At 36.4% G+C, this 16,684-nt stretch overlaps 1 protein-coding gene across 4 annotated transcripts in view; it reads right to left on the bottom strand.

Moving 5' to 3' along the window:
* The window catches only part of NAA35 (N-alpha-acetyltransferase 35, NatC auxiliary subunit), a 94,790-nt gene that overhangs the window by 17,778 nt on the left and 60,328 nt on the right, over positions 1-16,684 (bottom strand). For all 4 annotated transcript variants that reach the window (XM_028122234.2, XM_028122237.2, XM_028122236.2 and 1 more), the window contains exons 12-14: positions 12,259-12,437; positions 7,762-7,821; positions 3,143-3,249 (exon numbers count right to left, since the gene is read on the bottom strand). In XM_028122234.2, the coding sequence (XP_027978035.2) occupies positions 3,143-3,249; positions 7,762-7,821; positions 12,259-12,437 (346 nt within the window). The remainder of the gene's footprint in view (positions 1-3,142; positions 3,250-7,761; positions 7,822-12,258; positions 12,438-16,684) is intronic.

Genomic DNA, 16,684 nt, shown 5'->3' with positions numbered 1-16,684 from the left:
CAATGGGGAAAAGACAGTCTCTTCAATAAATAATATTGGGAATGCTGGACAGCTACATGTAAAACAATGACAACTGGACCCTTATCTTACACCATATACAAAAATTAACTCAAATGCATTGAAGAACATAAAAACACTTTTGTATGTAAGACCTGAAACTGTGTATTAGAAGAAAGCATAGGGGATAAGCTCCTTCACACTGATGCTGGCAATGATTTTTTGGTTTTGCACCAAAAGCAAAGGCAATAAAAGCAAAAATAAACAGTGGGATTACATCAGAGGGAAAAGCTCCTGCTCAGCAAACAATCAACAAAATGAAAAGGCAACCTACAGAATGGGAGAAAATATTCGCAAACCACACATCCAATAAAGGGTTAACCAGGGAAGAGCCAAGAAAATCCTGAAAAAGAATGCCACCAGACGACATGTCTTAGTGGATATTACTACTTAAGACAAAGCTACAATAATAAGTATCATCACTGGAACTGAAATAACTCCTAATACATAAAGGATTTTCAAGTAAAACAAAGACGGTCTTTTAATCCAGTGGGAAATGATGGGTTTATACTGTAGGTGATGCTCACCCAACCAGCTTTCTCCCTAGAAGGAAATCAAGTTGAACTTCTATCTTCATACCATTTAGAGGAAAAGAATTCATATTTAAAATCTTAAATGTACAAGAATAAAATAAAAATCTTTGGGAAAAGATTTAAGTGCCTAACAGTACAACCTGTGAACTGGGGAGATTCACCTCAAACAAGAAATCTACAAGTTATATAGGACAAAATAAGTAGAAAAAGCTACCTTATAGAAAGCAAAATTTTGATGCAAAAGAAAGCTTAAGGAAAAAAAGCTGCAACGCCTATCACAGATTAAGGAACTGAAAGATAATTTTGTTAAGTACCTGCGCATTATGAGAAGCTATATATACTGTAGGATAGATACTGTATAACAATGTGTATTATGTACTCATAAAGTACGAGGAGTTCATATAAATTCTCCAAAAAAGGTAAACCACTTAGTAAAAGTCAAGGGCAAACGATATAAACAATTCATAGAAAAGTATTTCTAAATGTCCAATAAATATTGCATTAAATGCTCACATTAAAGTAACAATGAGATACTGCTTCCTGCTAATCACATTGGAAAAAATTAAAAAGATAACACCTACTGCCTGCTAGTCAGGATGTAGGGAATGTGCACTCTCATATATTGCTAAGAGGAACAGAAATTGCTACAATCTTTCTGAATGCAATCCAATAATGTCTATTAAAAGTAAACATGCCCCCACCCAGTAACCCCAATCCACAGAATACATTCATATTATATTTGGCAGCCATTAAAAAGAATTAATTAGATCTACATCAGGTAATGTGAGACATAAATTCATGATGTATCTTTGAGTGGAAAAAAATTTATTTCTAAAGGTTTGATTTATTTGAGACAGTGAGAGAGAACACAGCATGGGGGAGGGGCAGAGGGAGAGGGAGAGGGAGAAGCAGGCTCCCCACTAAGCAGGGAGCACGACCTGGGATCATGACCTGAGCCAAAGGCAGATGCTTAACGACCGAGACACCCAGGCGACCCCCTTGTGGAGTTTATATGCTAACAGGAGTGGGAGGGAGGAGGCAGAGAGGGAAATAAATAAACATAATGAAGAATTGTATGGTACATATAGACATAAACACAGCAAAGAAGTAAATTATATAGTATGTAAGGAAATAGTTGTTATGGGAGAAAGGCAGTGACGGGCTGAGGCAGAGTGGAGGATGCACTTTTTAAATAGTCTAATCAAAGCAGACATTACTGAGGTGAAGTTAAACAGACTTGAAGGTTGTGAGGGAGTCAGTCCTGGGCATTTCTATAAAATACCCTCCACCCCAGACTCTGTGTAAAGGCTGTAGAGTGAGAGCTGGCCTCTATGTTCCCAGAATAACAAGGAAGGCAAAGTGGCTGAAGCAAAGGAGATGAGGAGAGAGGGCTAAGAAATGATGAAGCCAGAGTGGCATCTGGACAAGAGTCTAGACCGGAGAATATGGGACCTCCTAGGCTCAATCATAAGGACTTTGGCTTTCACTGTGAATGAAACAGGAAATATAACCAACATTGAATGCCTGGGAATTTACCTCTTCCCAGGAGCAGTCCTTAACTGATTCCTATGAGGGTAAACTCTCAGGCTCCCTTGTTTTTTGTCCCTGACAAGGACAACTCTGAGCTGCAACCCACACTGCGTCTCCACAGTTCCCCAATAGGACCCAATCAGAGTTGCTTCCCATGAAGTATACCTCTGCATGGTTTTCTTCCTTTTCATGTCCCACTTGCCCACAACCCTGCTGGTTTTTTCTGGAAATACTTTCTAAGGTTCTATGAACTGTCTCAGGATCTGCTTCTGGGAAACCCAAGTTAAGCAAGAAAAAGGTTTTATGTGAGACGTGGCATGATTTATTCAACAAATTAAATGCTGAACCACTAACTGTTCTTAAAATATATAATTCATATGCCCATGTCTTCAGACATGCTGGTTTTTTTGCTGAGTAATAACAGCACCTTTCTTCCCTCCCCTTTGGGAAAGCTCTACTCATTTTCCAAAATGCCAATACAAGTGATGATTTCTTGTTGCATGTAATCCTTTCCAGCTTCTTTGGCAACATGTTTCTGGTAGAGCCACTTCTCTAATGCTAACTAAAGGATCAATTATTTGCATTTTCTACTTCTAGATTCAGATCATTGAGAAGAGACCTTATCTTGTTTTCTTATAATTATTCCCAAAGTGCTTCCCTGACACAGTGCTTTGCGCACAGTAAGAATCAATGCAACTTACTGAATCTGGTAATTCTTTATAAGGTTTTCTTCTCATATTGGGCCTCATGTCAACCTCACAAAAACCTCAGTTTAAATCTAAATAATATGCAGCAGGACCTGATCCAGGGACTCCAGGATCATGACCTGAGCCGAAGGCAGCCGCTCAACCAACTGAGCCACCCAGGCGCCCCAGAAATCAATTAATTTTAATATGACTGAGTTTTTTGGTTTTTACACGAAGATTTGATTACAACAGTTTTTATGCCTTGGCTATAAAGGAGCACTGAGAATTGGAGCTTTTAGGAAATACATACACTGTAAAAAGTCTTAGGGTACTTACTTCGGGGAGAGCACCGGAGGACTGACAAAAGACCGAAGTGCATCCTTCACCATGTCTTGCATGAGATGGGTTCCAAAGACCTTTTTGTTATCCACCAAGAAAGTGGTCTTAAAACAAACGTTATATATTAGTAATGCTATCACAATTTTAATATACTGTACATATAACTGTCTTTACTGTGACATGAACACACTTCTTATAAATACTGCAGAATACAGAAGAGATTAAAGTATAAAAACCTGGTGGAAATCAATCAATAAATAAATGACTGTTTCAACAATGGGAATTACCTATTAATCCTTATTAAGATGCATTCTGATGGAGGAAAATAAAAAAATGTGCAAGAAAATATATTTCCCACATCCAGGGTAGTGACAGTACACTAGTCAAAATGAACTGACTAGTGTGAATATGTCAAATAAGCTAATATGTAAGAAAGAGGGCTTCCTAATATCAATATTAGTTGATAATCTTTGTCTCTAATAAACATTTTGGAATACATACACACTTTCTGAAATTGGAAAAACAGATTTCATGATTAAATTTAAAGTAATAAATTATTTAATAATAATTTGCATTTAATTTTCTCCCCTTAATGACCTCAGTGTGTTTTAATATTTGCTCTACTACCCCTTCCTTGATTTCCCAACACATTTGGGTGGTTTCCACTTTTGGGTGATCATGAACCAAACAGCTATAAACATTTGCAGACAAGTTTCCAGGAGAACACAGGATTTCACTTTTCATAGGAAAATATTAAGCAGGAGTGGGATTTGTATATTTAATTTTATAAGAACCTGACAAATTGTTTTACAAAGTGGCTGTAGCACTTCACATTCTTGTCAGTAAATGCATCCTCACAAGCACTTGGTATTGTCACTTTTTTTTTTAAAGATATTATAAAAGGTGGATAGTGGTATTTCACTGTGGTTTTAATTTGCATATCTCTAATACCAATTATGTTCAGTATGTTTTCATACTGAAGTGTTTAAATTTGTTGCTCATTTTAAAAACTGGGCTGTCTGTTCTTACTGTTGTGTTTATAGAGTTCTTTGTATAAGTCCTTTGCCACACATGGATATGCAAATATTTTCTCCACTCTGTAGAGTCTCTTTTCATTTTCTTAACAATGTCTTCCACAGAATTAAAGTTCTAAACTGATCATTTTTTATGAATTGTTTTTGATGCCATACCTAAGAATTCTGTCTTCTAAAGTCACAAAGATTTTCTCCTATCCCTTCTTATAAAAGTATTATAGTTTTACCTTTTAGATTTACGATGCATGAGTCAATTTTTTTGCATATGTCTGTCCAACTGTTCTTGTACCATTGTTGAAAAGACTACCGTTTCTCCACTGATCTGCCTTTGAATTTTGTCAAAAATTACTGACCATATTAATAAATGATCAGCTGACCATGTTAATAAAGGACTATGAAATATTATATATAAATGACTACAGAATACTATATAATAGTATATAGTACTATATAATAAAGACTAATTAAAGAATAGGACTTTTCTAGACTCCCCTCTTCGTTCCACTGATCCATTTTGCCAATACCACACCTGTCCTACAGTCAGATAGCATGAGTTCCCCAACTCTGCTTTTTTGCACCATTGGTTTGGCTATTCTAGTTCCTTTGCCTTTCCATATAAATTTTAGAATCAACTTGTTGACATCTACAAAAATACTATGATTTTGACTGAGATTGCTCTGAATCTGCAGATCAATTCTGGGAAGAACTAACATCTTAGAAATATTAATTCTTCCAATCCACAAACAAGGTATATTTCTCCATTTATTTAAGTCTTTGATTTCTTCCACCAATGCTTTGTAGTTTTTTTCCAGCATACAGGTCCTATAAACAGGCGTTAGATTAATACCTAATTATCTCATTTTGTGTTATTGTAAATAGTACTGTTTTTAAATGTTTTACTTCCCATTGTTCATTGCAAATATATAGAAATACAACTGCTTTTTGTATATTGACCTATATCCTGTATTCTTCTTAAACTCACCCATCTGGTCTAGGAACTTCTTTGTAGATTCCTTGACATTCTATATAGAAAATAATGTTGTCTATAAAAATGTATTTTTTCCTTTTTCAACTGTATGCCTTTTATTTCTTTTTCCTTCCTTTTTTCACTGGCTAAAATTTCCAGTACAGCTCTCCCTCAACTTATGATGATTGGCTTATGTCCCAATAAGCCCCACTGTAAGTTGAAAATACTCTTAAGTTGCAATGCATTTAATACATCTAACATACTGAACATCATAGCTTAGCCTAACCTACCTTAAACATGCTCAGAACACTTACATTAGCCTACTGTTGGGCAAAATCATCTAACACAAAGCTTATTTGATAATAAAGTGTTGATTATCTCCTGTAATTTATTGAATGCTATATTGAAAGTGAAAAACAGAATGGTTAAATCAGTTGTTTACCCTTGTGATCGTGTGGCTGAGTGGGAGCTGTGGCTCGCTGGTCATGCCCAGCATCATGAGAGAGTATTATACTGCATACTGAAAAGATCAAAATTCAAAATAAGGAAGTATGGTTTCTACTGAATGCACATCACTTTCAAACCATCATAAAGTTTATAAATCATAAGCCAAACCCTCTTAAGTTGTGGACCATCTGTATGTAGTATGTTGAAAAAGAGTGGAGAGAGAGAGTGGACATCCTCGTTTTACTCCCAATCTTAGGAGGAAAGGATTTAATCTTCCATCATTAAGTACAATGTTAGCTGCAGATTTTCTTGTACATACCCTTTATCAGGTTAAGGAAGTTCTTTTCTATTCCTAGTTTTGCTGAGAGTTTTTATCACAAATGGAGGTTGAATTATGTCAAGTGCTTTTCCTGAATCTACTAAGACTTTAGATTGTATGGTGGATTATACTGACTGATTTTTGAATGCTGAACCAGGCTTGAATTCTTGGAAAAAAACCCAACTTGGTCAAGATGTATTATTTTTTTATATATTGTTGAATTTGATATGATAATACTTTAAGGTTGTTCTCTCTATGCTCATAATATGTCTACAATTTTCCATGCTTTTAATGTCTTTCGTTTTGCTCCTGAGATACTGCTGGCTTTGTATCATGAGTATTGTTGGCTTTTCTATTTTCTGGAACAGACTGTACAGAATTGACCTGGAATTTTCTTTGTTGGAAGGTTTTAAACTATGAATTAAATTTCTTTAATAGATATAGGATCATTCAAGTTATCTCTTTGTGAGTTTGGGTAATGTCCTTCAAGAAATTAGTCCATTTCATCTATGTTTTTGAATTTATGGACATGAGTTGTTTATATTTCCCATATAACCTTTTACAGACCCTTAGAGGTCTGTAGTATTATTACTCTTTTTCATTCCTGGTATTATCCATCTGTACCTTCTTTTTTTCTTGTTCTGTCTAGTTAGAGGTTCTTCAATGTTATTGTTATCTTTTTTCCTTTTTTTTTTTTTTAAAGGCTCAGTTAATTTTTTTAAAGTATTGTGTATTTAAGTAATCTCTGCACCCAACGTGGGGCTTGAACTCACAACCCTGAGATCAAGAGTCACACATTCTTCCAACTGAGCCATTCAGGCACCCCTTTATTGATATTTTCAAAAGAACCAAGTTTTTGGTTACATCAATTTTCTTCACTGTTTATCTGTTTCTTATTTTACTGATTTCTTCTGCTTGCTTTGAGTTTCATTTGCCTTTTTTTTTTTTAAGTAGAAGCTCAAATTATTCAGAACTTTCTTTTAAAAAATTTTTAACCGAAGTATAGTTAACATACAATATTATATTAGCTTCAGGTGTACAACAGTGATTGTACTACTCACCATGGTACGTGTAGTTATCATCTGTCATCAAAGTTATTACAATACTATTAACTATATTCCACATGCTGTACTTTCCACCCCTGTGACTTATATATTTGAGAGAGAGAGAGCACAAGAGGGAGCAGGGTCAGAGGGAGAAGCAGACTCGAGCTGGACGCGGAACTCGATCCTGGGACTCCAGGATCATGACCTAAGCCGAAGGCAGTCGCTTAACCAACTGAGCCATCCAGGCGCCCCTTGTGACTTCTTTATTTTATAACTGGAAGTTTGTATCTCTTAATCCCCTTCACCTATTTCACCCATTCCCCAGCCCCCCATCCCTCTGGCAACCACGTTCTTCTTTTTCTCATATAAACATTTAATATTATAAATTTTCCTCTAAGCACTGTTTCAATTATATCCCACAGATTCTGTAGGTTATATTTTCATTTTCATTCAGTTCAAAATATTTTCTAATTATCCTCAGGACTTCCTCTTTAGAAGTGTGTTAATTTTCAAATATCTGGAAAATTTCCAAATATCTTTGTTACTGATTACTAGTTTAATTCCAAAATAGTGAAAGAGCATACTTTGTAAGATTTCAATTGTTTTTAAATTATTAAGGTTTTATAGCCAAGGATATGATCTTGATGAATGTCTAATATTCCAATACTTCTATCACAAAAATATAACACTAACTGTTGATATCCTTTAAAAGCATCTACTTTTGTTCTATCAATCAATAAAACAATGTCAACACACATAAAATTTGATGTTTAAAGAAGTACTGCAATATTTTTAGAACTTACTTGTAATAGAGATCTTGAAAGAACACAAGGTGATTGTTCACTAAATTCACAGAAAAAATCCTGATACAGAGAAAAAATAATGTCATTAATAGATTAAATAAAAGCTGGAAATGTTTATATATAACATATAATTTTTTACCAGACCTTCTGGAAATTATATACTACCAGAGTTAAAATATGAATTGTATCAATGGGACAACAGATGATTTTGGAGACTAACTTTTTTTTAACTGACCGATAGAATTGTGTGGATACCAATATTAAATTTGCACACCATGAAAATAAATAGCATCAGTAATAATTTGCTAACTAATGGCAGAAGTTTACTTCCTACTTCACAGAAATAAATACCAAGTAACCAGGCCAAGTGGATTCACATAACTGACTATTCCTGATTCTTCTGACATCCAAAAGATATGCTTAGAGAAACCATATAGGGTTTATACAGATATAAAAGAAAAAAGGTAAGAAAATACACTACAATGTTAGCTTCTGTATATTACAGGATAGTAGCTATTTATCACTTTCATATTTTTTGTTTTCCAGACTTGTGATCCTCAATTTAAATGGGTGCTCTGCCAAAACCTACCAAATTTCTCTAGTCAATTCACTTTTTTCACAATTAACTTTTATACCTTGCTCACACTTCTCAATGTTCTCTACTACAGATGTCCTCCCATTTAACATTACAAAATTAAGTCATCTATCAACAGAAAATCCCTCCACTTCAGCCTCTAAACTTTATCAAACTGAACCCGCATTTGTACCCAGATCTTTTCCTCGCACACTTTAACAATGGAAACCCTCCATTTGTACTATGACTCCATTCCTTCCGGTCTTTTCAGGAACATTACACATAGTCAAGCATCCATCCTTGTCTGTCCTAGGTATTTAACTTCTTTCTCCCTCTCTTCCAAATCCTCCCCATTTATATTTAAGTAGTCAATTTTCCCCCATCTTTAAAAAGAAACTGTCACATGCTCCACATTTCTCCCTCAACCACTGCCTTCTCAGCTAAACTTTCTGAAAGAGTTGACTGAACGGTCTCTACTTAATCAGTGGCCTCTCCTCATCAACACCCGCTAGCCTGGCTTTTCACTCTAGTCACGACTGTCCTCTGACACCAAATCCAGCTGACATTTGTTTTGGACCTTATTCACTTCTTTCATCTGACCTCTCAGCAGTATTTGACAGGACTTCCTTCTGGTAAAATAAAACCTTTTTAAATGACTTTCTTGAGTTTCTTCCTTTGTGGCCACTTCTTGGTCTGCTCTGTAGGTTCAAAGTTTAGTTCCAGACTATTTTCTTTTCTCAAGCCATATACTTTTTCCCTCACAATCTTCATCATACTCATGCTTCAATAACTAACTACCTGCAATAGTTCTAAAATTATATATCTAGCACTGACTTCTAAATTCTATCCATATAGTCAATATCTATTCAATATCTCTACGTAAATATCTCTACGGCACCTCAAATTCAGCTTCAGTAAGACCCTAAGCTGACTAAAGGTCTTTGAGAATTTCCCCATTTTGGTGAACAGCAGTGTATCAAGATCTCCAAGTCAGAAACCCAGAGACCTTCCTGAGAGCTCTCTCATGCCCCATATTTAATTCAACACCAACATGCTATCAATTTTAGTTCATGCACAGCTCTAACTCTGACAACCCACATCATCTCCCTGCCATCCTTCTAAATGAAGTTACCATCCTCCCTCCCTTGGACTGTAATGATGGTTTCTTAATTTATCTCCCGGTGTTTACTCTGGTCCCTTACTCTGTGTTTTCTCTACAGTGCAGCACACATGGCTGCAAACTGTTAATTCAGTTACTTAACTACCCAACCCGTACTGATCTTGCATAAAACTCGAATGTGAAAATGCAGAAACATGCAGAGCATAAACTATAAAGAGTTGTAACTGACATTTTCGTATTTGTTATTCCAATCTTTTTTAAACTGAATTTACCTGTCTCTGATGATCCCTTCTGTGTGTGACAATGTATAAAATGAGTAATCTATTTTGAAACATAACTTGGCATGGACAAACATTTCCCTATGTCAATATTTTCCTATAACATGCTTTTTTTTATCATGTTCAGTTAGCCACTGTATATTACATCATTAGTTTTTGATGCAGTGTTCAATGATTCATTAGTTGCGTATAACACCCAGTGCTCATCACAACACGTGCCCTCCTCAATACCCATCACCCTCTTACCCCATCCCCCACCCAACTCTCCCCTGAAACCCTCCGTTTGTTTACCGGCGTCCACAGTCTCTCATGGTTCATCTCCCTCCATGATTTCTCCCCCTTCAGATTTCCCTCCCTTCCCCCATGGTCATGCTTTTTAATGTCAGTATGGCATATATTCTACACATACTATATAGGATGGGTAGTGTCACCGGTGGGCATTTAAACTGTTTCTAGTTTTTCAAGATTACAAATGATGAGGAGCCAAATACTCTTTAGTTCATCTTTGCATATATCTTAGATGATCTTCTTACGCTAAATCTCTAGAAGGGGAGTTGCTAGGTCAGGATATACACATTTTTAAGACTTCTGAGAGCAGCAGCCACACGGGTATAGGAGAGCAACTATTTCCCTCCACCAACATTAAATATTACTCTACTTTCCAATCAAGTTGTTAAAAAATGCATTTCTTCAATTACTAGTAAGGGTATGCATTTTTCATGTTTACTTCTTTTTCAGTGTGTGTGCTCATGTCCATTCCCAATCTCCCAGAGATGACTTACTTTGTATGCAAGCACACCTTACAATCTGGCACTTAATCCTAATAGTAACAGGTTTCTTATGCAGAGTCACAGATACTTGGTCCCCCCTTTTCTCTAACCTTCATCTTCTCAATTCTTGGCCTTAGCCACACTCCCCTACTATCACCACTGACTCCTGTCCCAAGCGCTCCAGGGACCCAGACTCTTCTCCTTCTATGCCCTCTTCACGGCCAGCACTGGCAGTCCAGGCCTGGCTCCCCCAGCTCCCCACGACTATGGTACGTCACACAGCATTCACTCCCCGACAAGGCAACCCATAACCCTCTGCCAGAATATCACATCCCAGCTGCTGCACTGTTTTTTCTTATTGCAATTCACACTGATCGCCTTCTAAAATCCTACATTTAATCCGAACACAAATATTCATGTAACGATTAAGAATCAGAAAAAGCAGATGCAGAAGAATAAAAGTCTCTATTCTAATTCCAGATATGCCACTAACCAATCATCTGATTTGGTTACAAGCCCTCTAAACCTTACTTTGTTCAGCTATACAATGAACGGCAAAATGTCTATGATCTTTTCTACCTTTAGTTCTATGATTTTTAAGACAGAATAAGGACAAAACTACTACAAAGAAAGCAAACAGAAAGGAGGTAACAAACACAGAATCAGTGAAAGTTTCACTAAGGAATGAAGACTTAAACTGGGCATTAATGACAAAGAATTAGAGGGGAAAATAAAGTTATTACAAGAAAGAGCATACACAGAAGCACAAATCTTTGTTGACCATCAACTATATCCCAGTGGCTGCTGTTCAAAATCTAGGAATGTAAGCAAGGTATTTCATCATCTCAAGGCATCCAGGTACAGAAGCAACCTGGACCCAACAAGAAAGACCTCACAGAGAAAATGACATGCACTGGGAATTATGTACCTCTCTGCAGAGTTGTGTAAAATAGTGTACTTATGTCTAAATAATGATAGTATTATTTTGCATATTTTCTACCTTCCTAACCTTATAGAAACATTGCCTTTCTACACTTTAACCCATACAGAAGATTAATCCAAAATACGTAAAATGTATATCCTCTTTCACCCAGCAACTTAATGGTTTAGGAATTTATCTTAAGGAAGACGGAAGCAGATGATATGAAGGTTCCTACAGACAAGTTCATTTTAGTACTGTTTATAACAGGAGAACACTGAAAATGACCTAAATACAATTCAATTATGAATGGACTGGAAAAAACTGATATAGTCTTATTCCTACATGAAATACCATGTAACTATTTAAATAATGTAAAAAAATGTGTATTTGTTGACATGGAAAGAAAGATGTTCATGATACAGAGATTAGTGATGAAAGCAGGCTACAAACACCATGATCTAATTTTTTGTATAAAAATACACATGTACGTATGTATATATGCATACTCACATAGATGTGTACACGCACACACACATTTACATATAAGAAGTTTTGAAGACAGAATCCAGGGTTTAAATCCTCATTTTTAAAACCTGGGTGAATTATCTAAACTTTAGTTCTTTAATCTCTAAGATGGATAGTATATAATCCTTGTGAAGATTAAATAGAAACAAATACACACACAACATACACACATACACAACACTTAATTCTCCAGCTATCAAGAAAAATAAGCAATTTTATTTACCCTTGGGACAGTCAGCCTCTAAAAAGTGATAAACTATTCTGCTGTTCAATCAAAACCATATTCCAGAACAGAGATTTGTACTTACCAGGATACAATGTAAATTTGTTAAATTGACCACCTCACAAACAGTTTTTATTCTATCTATTAATCTTGCAAAATAGTTGACCATTTCTTCCCTTTTAATTATTTTTGCATATCGAGGGAAGGTAGGTGGAAGTAGCCTCTGGTTAACAAGGGGCTCAAAACCCATCATAATTGGATGATCTAAAAAGGAAAAAAAGTAAGATTTTCAATGTTTCGCTGAATCTTAAACCTCAAATACTAGTAAATATAAAAAGAGAAAGGCCAATTTCAAAAGCATCTCCAGATTCCTGTCACAATATTCTCTAAATCAATTTTATAATTTATAAACGTATGTATGCATTTTTTCAAAATGAGATAAACAGATTTAATAACCTAAAAAATTGTACTTCCTACCTCCATGGAATTGGTAGTAGTGACAGAAAGGGGTTTCTACCTCACAATTAACCATAAGCCAAGAATGGGATAAAATAGGGAGAAAGCAATGCTGTATTAACCATGAGATTGTGAAAAAAAGGTAAATAAAATGGGAACACAAATTGAGGCTGTCGTCCCTTCAATTACTGAACAGTAGAATCAACTCAAACTTAGTTACAATAAAAATGCAAAACAGAGAACAGTCCCCGCCCCACTCCCATGAGTCTGGAATACATTTGGTACTGACATTAATTACAGAAATTCAGAGTGCTTTAAAGCATAAATAACCTTTTACAAGGGACCTAAGGGTGATTTCCTTTTTCCCATTCTCTGCCCACTGTGACCTCACTTTTCACACTAGTGCAAGGCTCCAAACTAAGTTTCTCTCAACTTGAAATCTAAAATGAGGAAATATATGAAATGAGAAGTGATTAAGAATTTGGGAATCAGGTTCTCTTGCTGTAACAAACAGGCTATAAACCAAGAATAAAGTAGCTCTGGATGTTAATGAAAGATAAAATTAAGCTAAGTATGGGAAACTGGGACCCTGGGTGGCTTAGTCTGTTAAGCGTTCGAATCCTGATTTCAGCTCAGGTCATGGTCTTAGGGTTGTGAGAATGAGCCCAGTCTCGGGCTCCATGCCAGGCACGGAGCCTGCTTAAGATCCTCTCCCTCTGCCCCGCCCCCCCACCAAATTAAGATAAGCAGGCATCATTAAGAATTAAAAGACTGATATTTAACCAAATTATAATAATGCTCCTGTGACATATGTAATTATTCCTGAAGATCAAGCAAATAAAGATGCCCCCCCAAGGTTCCTGGCCTTTTTCCTCTTCTCCATACTTAAGTCCTCCCTGGTTGAAGTTATTTATTCTTAGAAAAATTCCAATTTAACTAATGTTTTCCAGGCTAAAATCATTAGCCCACAATCTTTCTTCTGAGTGCCAAACCTGATTTCTAACTGCATAATGGACATTTCTACCTTGGTACCCGACATCATCTCAAAAGGCACATATCCAAAAACTGCCATTATCTTGCCCCAAACACTGCTTCTCCTTATATTCTCTTTTTCAATAAAATGACCCACTGCCCTTACAACTGCTTAGGCCAGAAATCTTCTTGTCTGCTTTAATCAGTGCATGTCTTAAAGTATTCCACATCCTAACATCCACTGACTGTCCCCCGCCCCCTTCACTCTTACTGCCATTGCAAAAGCCCTAACTCATTCCTCTACACTGAATACTCCCTCATTAATTAATCCTGTATACTGACACCTCAATTTTTTTATCTAAATGACAACCTAATTTCACTCCCCTAATCCAAAAATTTTGTTGGCTCCCTATTGTATACAGTACAAAGTCTGTGGTAGGGCACCGGAAGGTACTTTAAATTTCCTGCCAGTCCTGTAGAAAAAAATCTGTACTCCAATGGAAAGCTATGCATTGTCAGATTGATTCAAGGCAGCTATTTTACAAATCTATAAATAGTAAGTAATTGATAGAAGACATGCAAATTCTGTCCGGGCAGAGATTCACCTGACTTCCTCCCAAATCTATAGAACAATTTTGCCTCCATTTATAATTTATTTCAACATTCCAATGCTTCATATAAATTTGAATTTTTTTAAAGATTTTATTTATTTGAGAGAGAGAGAGAGAGAGAGAGGGAGAGAAAGCATGAGTGAGGGGGAGGGGCAGAGCAAGAAGCAGGCTGCCCAATGACCAGAGAGCCCAATGCGGGGCTGGAAGCCAAAGGCAGACACTTAACTGATTGAGCCACCCAGGCACCCCTAAATTTGAATGTTTTAAAACTTTTCATGCCTAGTTATTTCACTGAATGAGTTTAACAAAATCCTTAACACATGCTGATTTTTATATCTCTATGTGAATCACAGTTTTTACTTTTTTCTGAAAGTCATCTTTTAACATGCTCTATTCTCTAAGCACCATAAACTATAAGCAAGCACACTGCCTTACAAGTATCATGTTCTTTTATGCTTCTTTACTTATACACGAACTATTCTTTCTGCCTATAAAGTCTACCCTTATTCTTAGCCTAAGAGACCTGCTATAGCTTGGATTCCCTCTCATGCTTGGCCCTCCCCCCAAGCACTGTGTATATTCACTGCTACACTGTCCATGTAGGATTACATCATCTCTCCCTCAGTTCTTTGGAAAGAGCAGGAACTGGCTTGTGTCCAAACACCTAAATGCCTAGTTCATTACAAGGACTGGATACATGTTTTATGAATGACAAGATGCACATACTGAAAATGAAAGACTGTTACCAGTATAATAAAACAGTTTAAATTTCCGATTTATAACATGTCATTTAAGGTAAATGTAGTAGTGAGGATGCTTTACCATACCAACATAAATACATTTTGGGCTTTAGTGATAAATGCACAGAATCTAACTATGTAACTGGAAATTATCCTTATATTCCCTGAAAGCATTCTAATTTTCATCTAAAAGTATTACCCAGAAATAGTCTCTTACTTTTAATACACATATTTTAAGGCTTTAAACCACAAGTAGAAGATATAGCGACTCACCATGAAAAGAAGTAAATATTAACGGGAAATGAATATCAAATACAATATATTCTCCATTTTTTAAAGATCTTATTTATTCATATGAGAGAGAGAAAGACAGAGATAGCACAAGCAGAGGGAGAGGGAGAAGCAAACTCCCCGCTGAGATGGGAGCCCGACGCAGGGCTCAATCCCAGAACGCAGAGATTGCGAACTGAGCCTAAGGCAGATGCCTAACCATCTGAGCCAACCAGGCACCCCAACTACATTACATTTTTATACGAATTTTAAAATGCAACATAAAAGGTTAAGCCTCTGACTCGATTTCAGCTCTGGTCATGATCTTAGCATGGAGTCTACTTGAGATTCTCTCTCTCCCTCTCCCTCCCCCTGCTCTCACACACTCTCTCTGTGAAATAAATCTTTAAAAGAGGTGCGACATAAAACAGTATTACCTTCTGAAACTAATTCAGCTGTCCTGCAGACCACAGGGGTTTATAGTAGCATCCCTGAGCTCTACCCACTAGATGCCAGTAGCATCCCCTTAATTGTGAAAAAACAAAAATGGGTCCAGACATTGTCAAATGTCCCTGGGAGGCCCCAGTTGAGAAACACTGGTCTAGACAAATACAATATGCAACTTTAATTCAGTGGGGATAAGCTCAGGATGTAACAAGAGAATCTAAACCATGGAAAAATTAGAAAGACTAACAAGAAGTGAAATCTAAGGAAAGACTCATATGATGAGAAGTTAGTAAAATATTGGTCAGGAAAAAGTATTCCAAGCATATCAATGGCCTAGAGGATAGAGAATATGGTTCCTTTTCTTTTTTTCATAAGGAGCTCCAATTTTCCAAATCATACTTTCTCCAAACTCAGGAGGTAAGAATATATGCATATAAATAGAATGGGGACAAAGTCCCTATGCATAGTTAGAAGGTTATCTGTATGTTCTCTCCATTCCCCAAATATACTTAAATCGCAACCCCCTCAACATTTCCCTGGACCTAATCCTTGTTAATGGCTAAAGTTATTCCTAGTAACTATTTTTAAGTTTCAGCTGTTGCTGAATTTCATACATAAGAACTCTGTAACTGTCCTATACAAGACATAACCTGCCTGAGCACAGATGAGTGGAAGAGCTGAGATAAGACAGATTGAAGCTGCTGTTCAGAATAGAGAGTAATTGAGCAGGAGAGGGGCTAAAAGCAAGGCAGGAGTTTGCATCTGGTTTCATGGTAACATAAAGTATGAAACCTTACAAGAAGTTTTACCACACTCAAACCCCTCCTGGAATAAACTGCTCTAAGTTTTTTTTCCACTATACTTCATGTATCTTTTTCCCACCATACTTCATGTACCTTCTCTACCACACAATTTACCACAGACTGTCTTCTATTACAATAACTTGAAGAGCCCTTATGAGATGAGTCTGAAAAGTTGAGAATTCATATTACTTCCTACCCAGTGTGGGCTGTGC

This window comes from Eumetopias jubatus, unplaced genomic scaffold (assembly GCF_037043125.1).
Source record: "Eumetopias jubatus isolate StellerSeaLion01/CBP00866 unplaced genomic scaffold, mEumJub1_p1.0 scaffold_15, whole genome shotgun sequence".
Classification (NCBI taxonomy): Eukaryota; Metazoa; Chordata; class Mammalia; order Carnivora; family Otariidae; genus Eumetopias; species Eumetopias jubatus.
The sequence above is the reverse complement of the archived record's forward strand: the minus strand, read 5'-3'. Positions and strand labels throughout refer to the sequence as shown.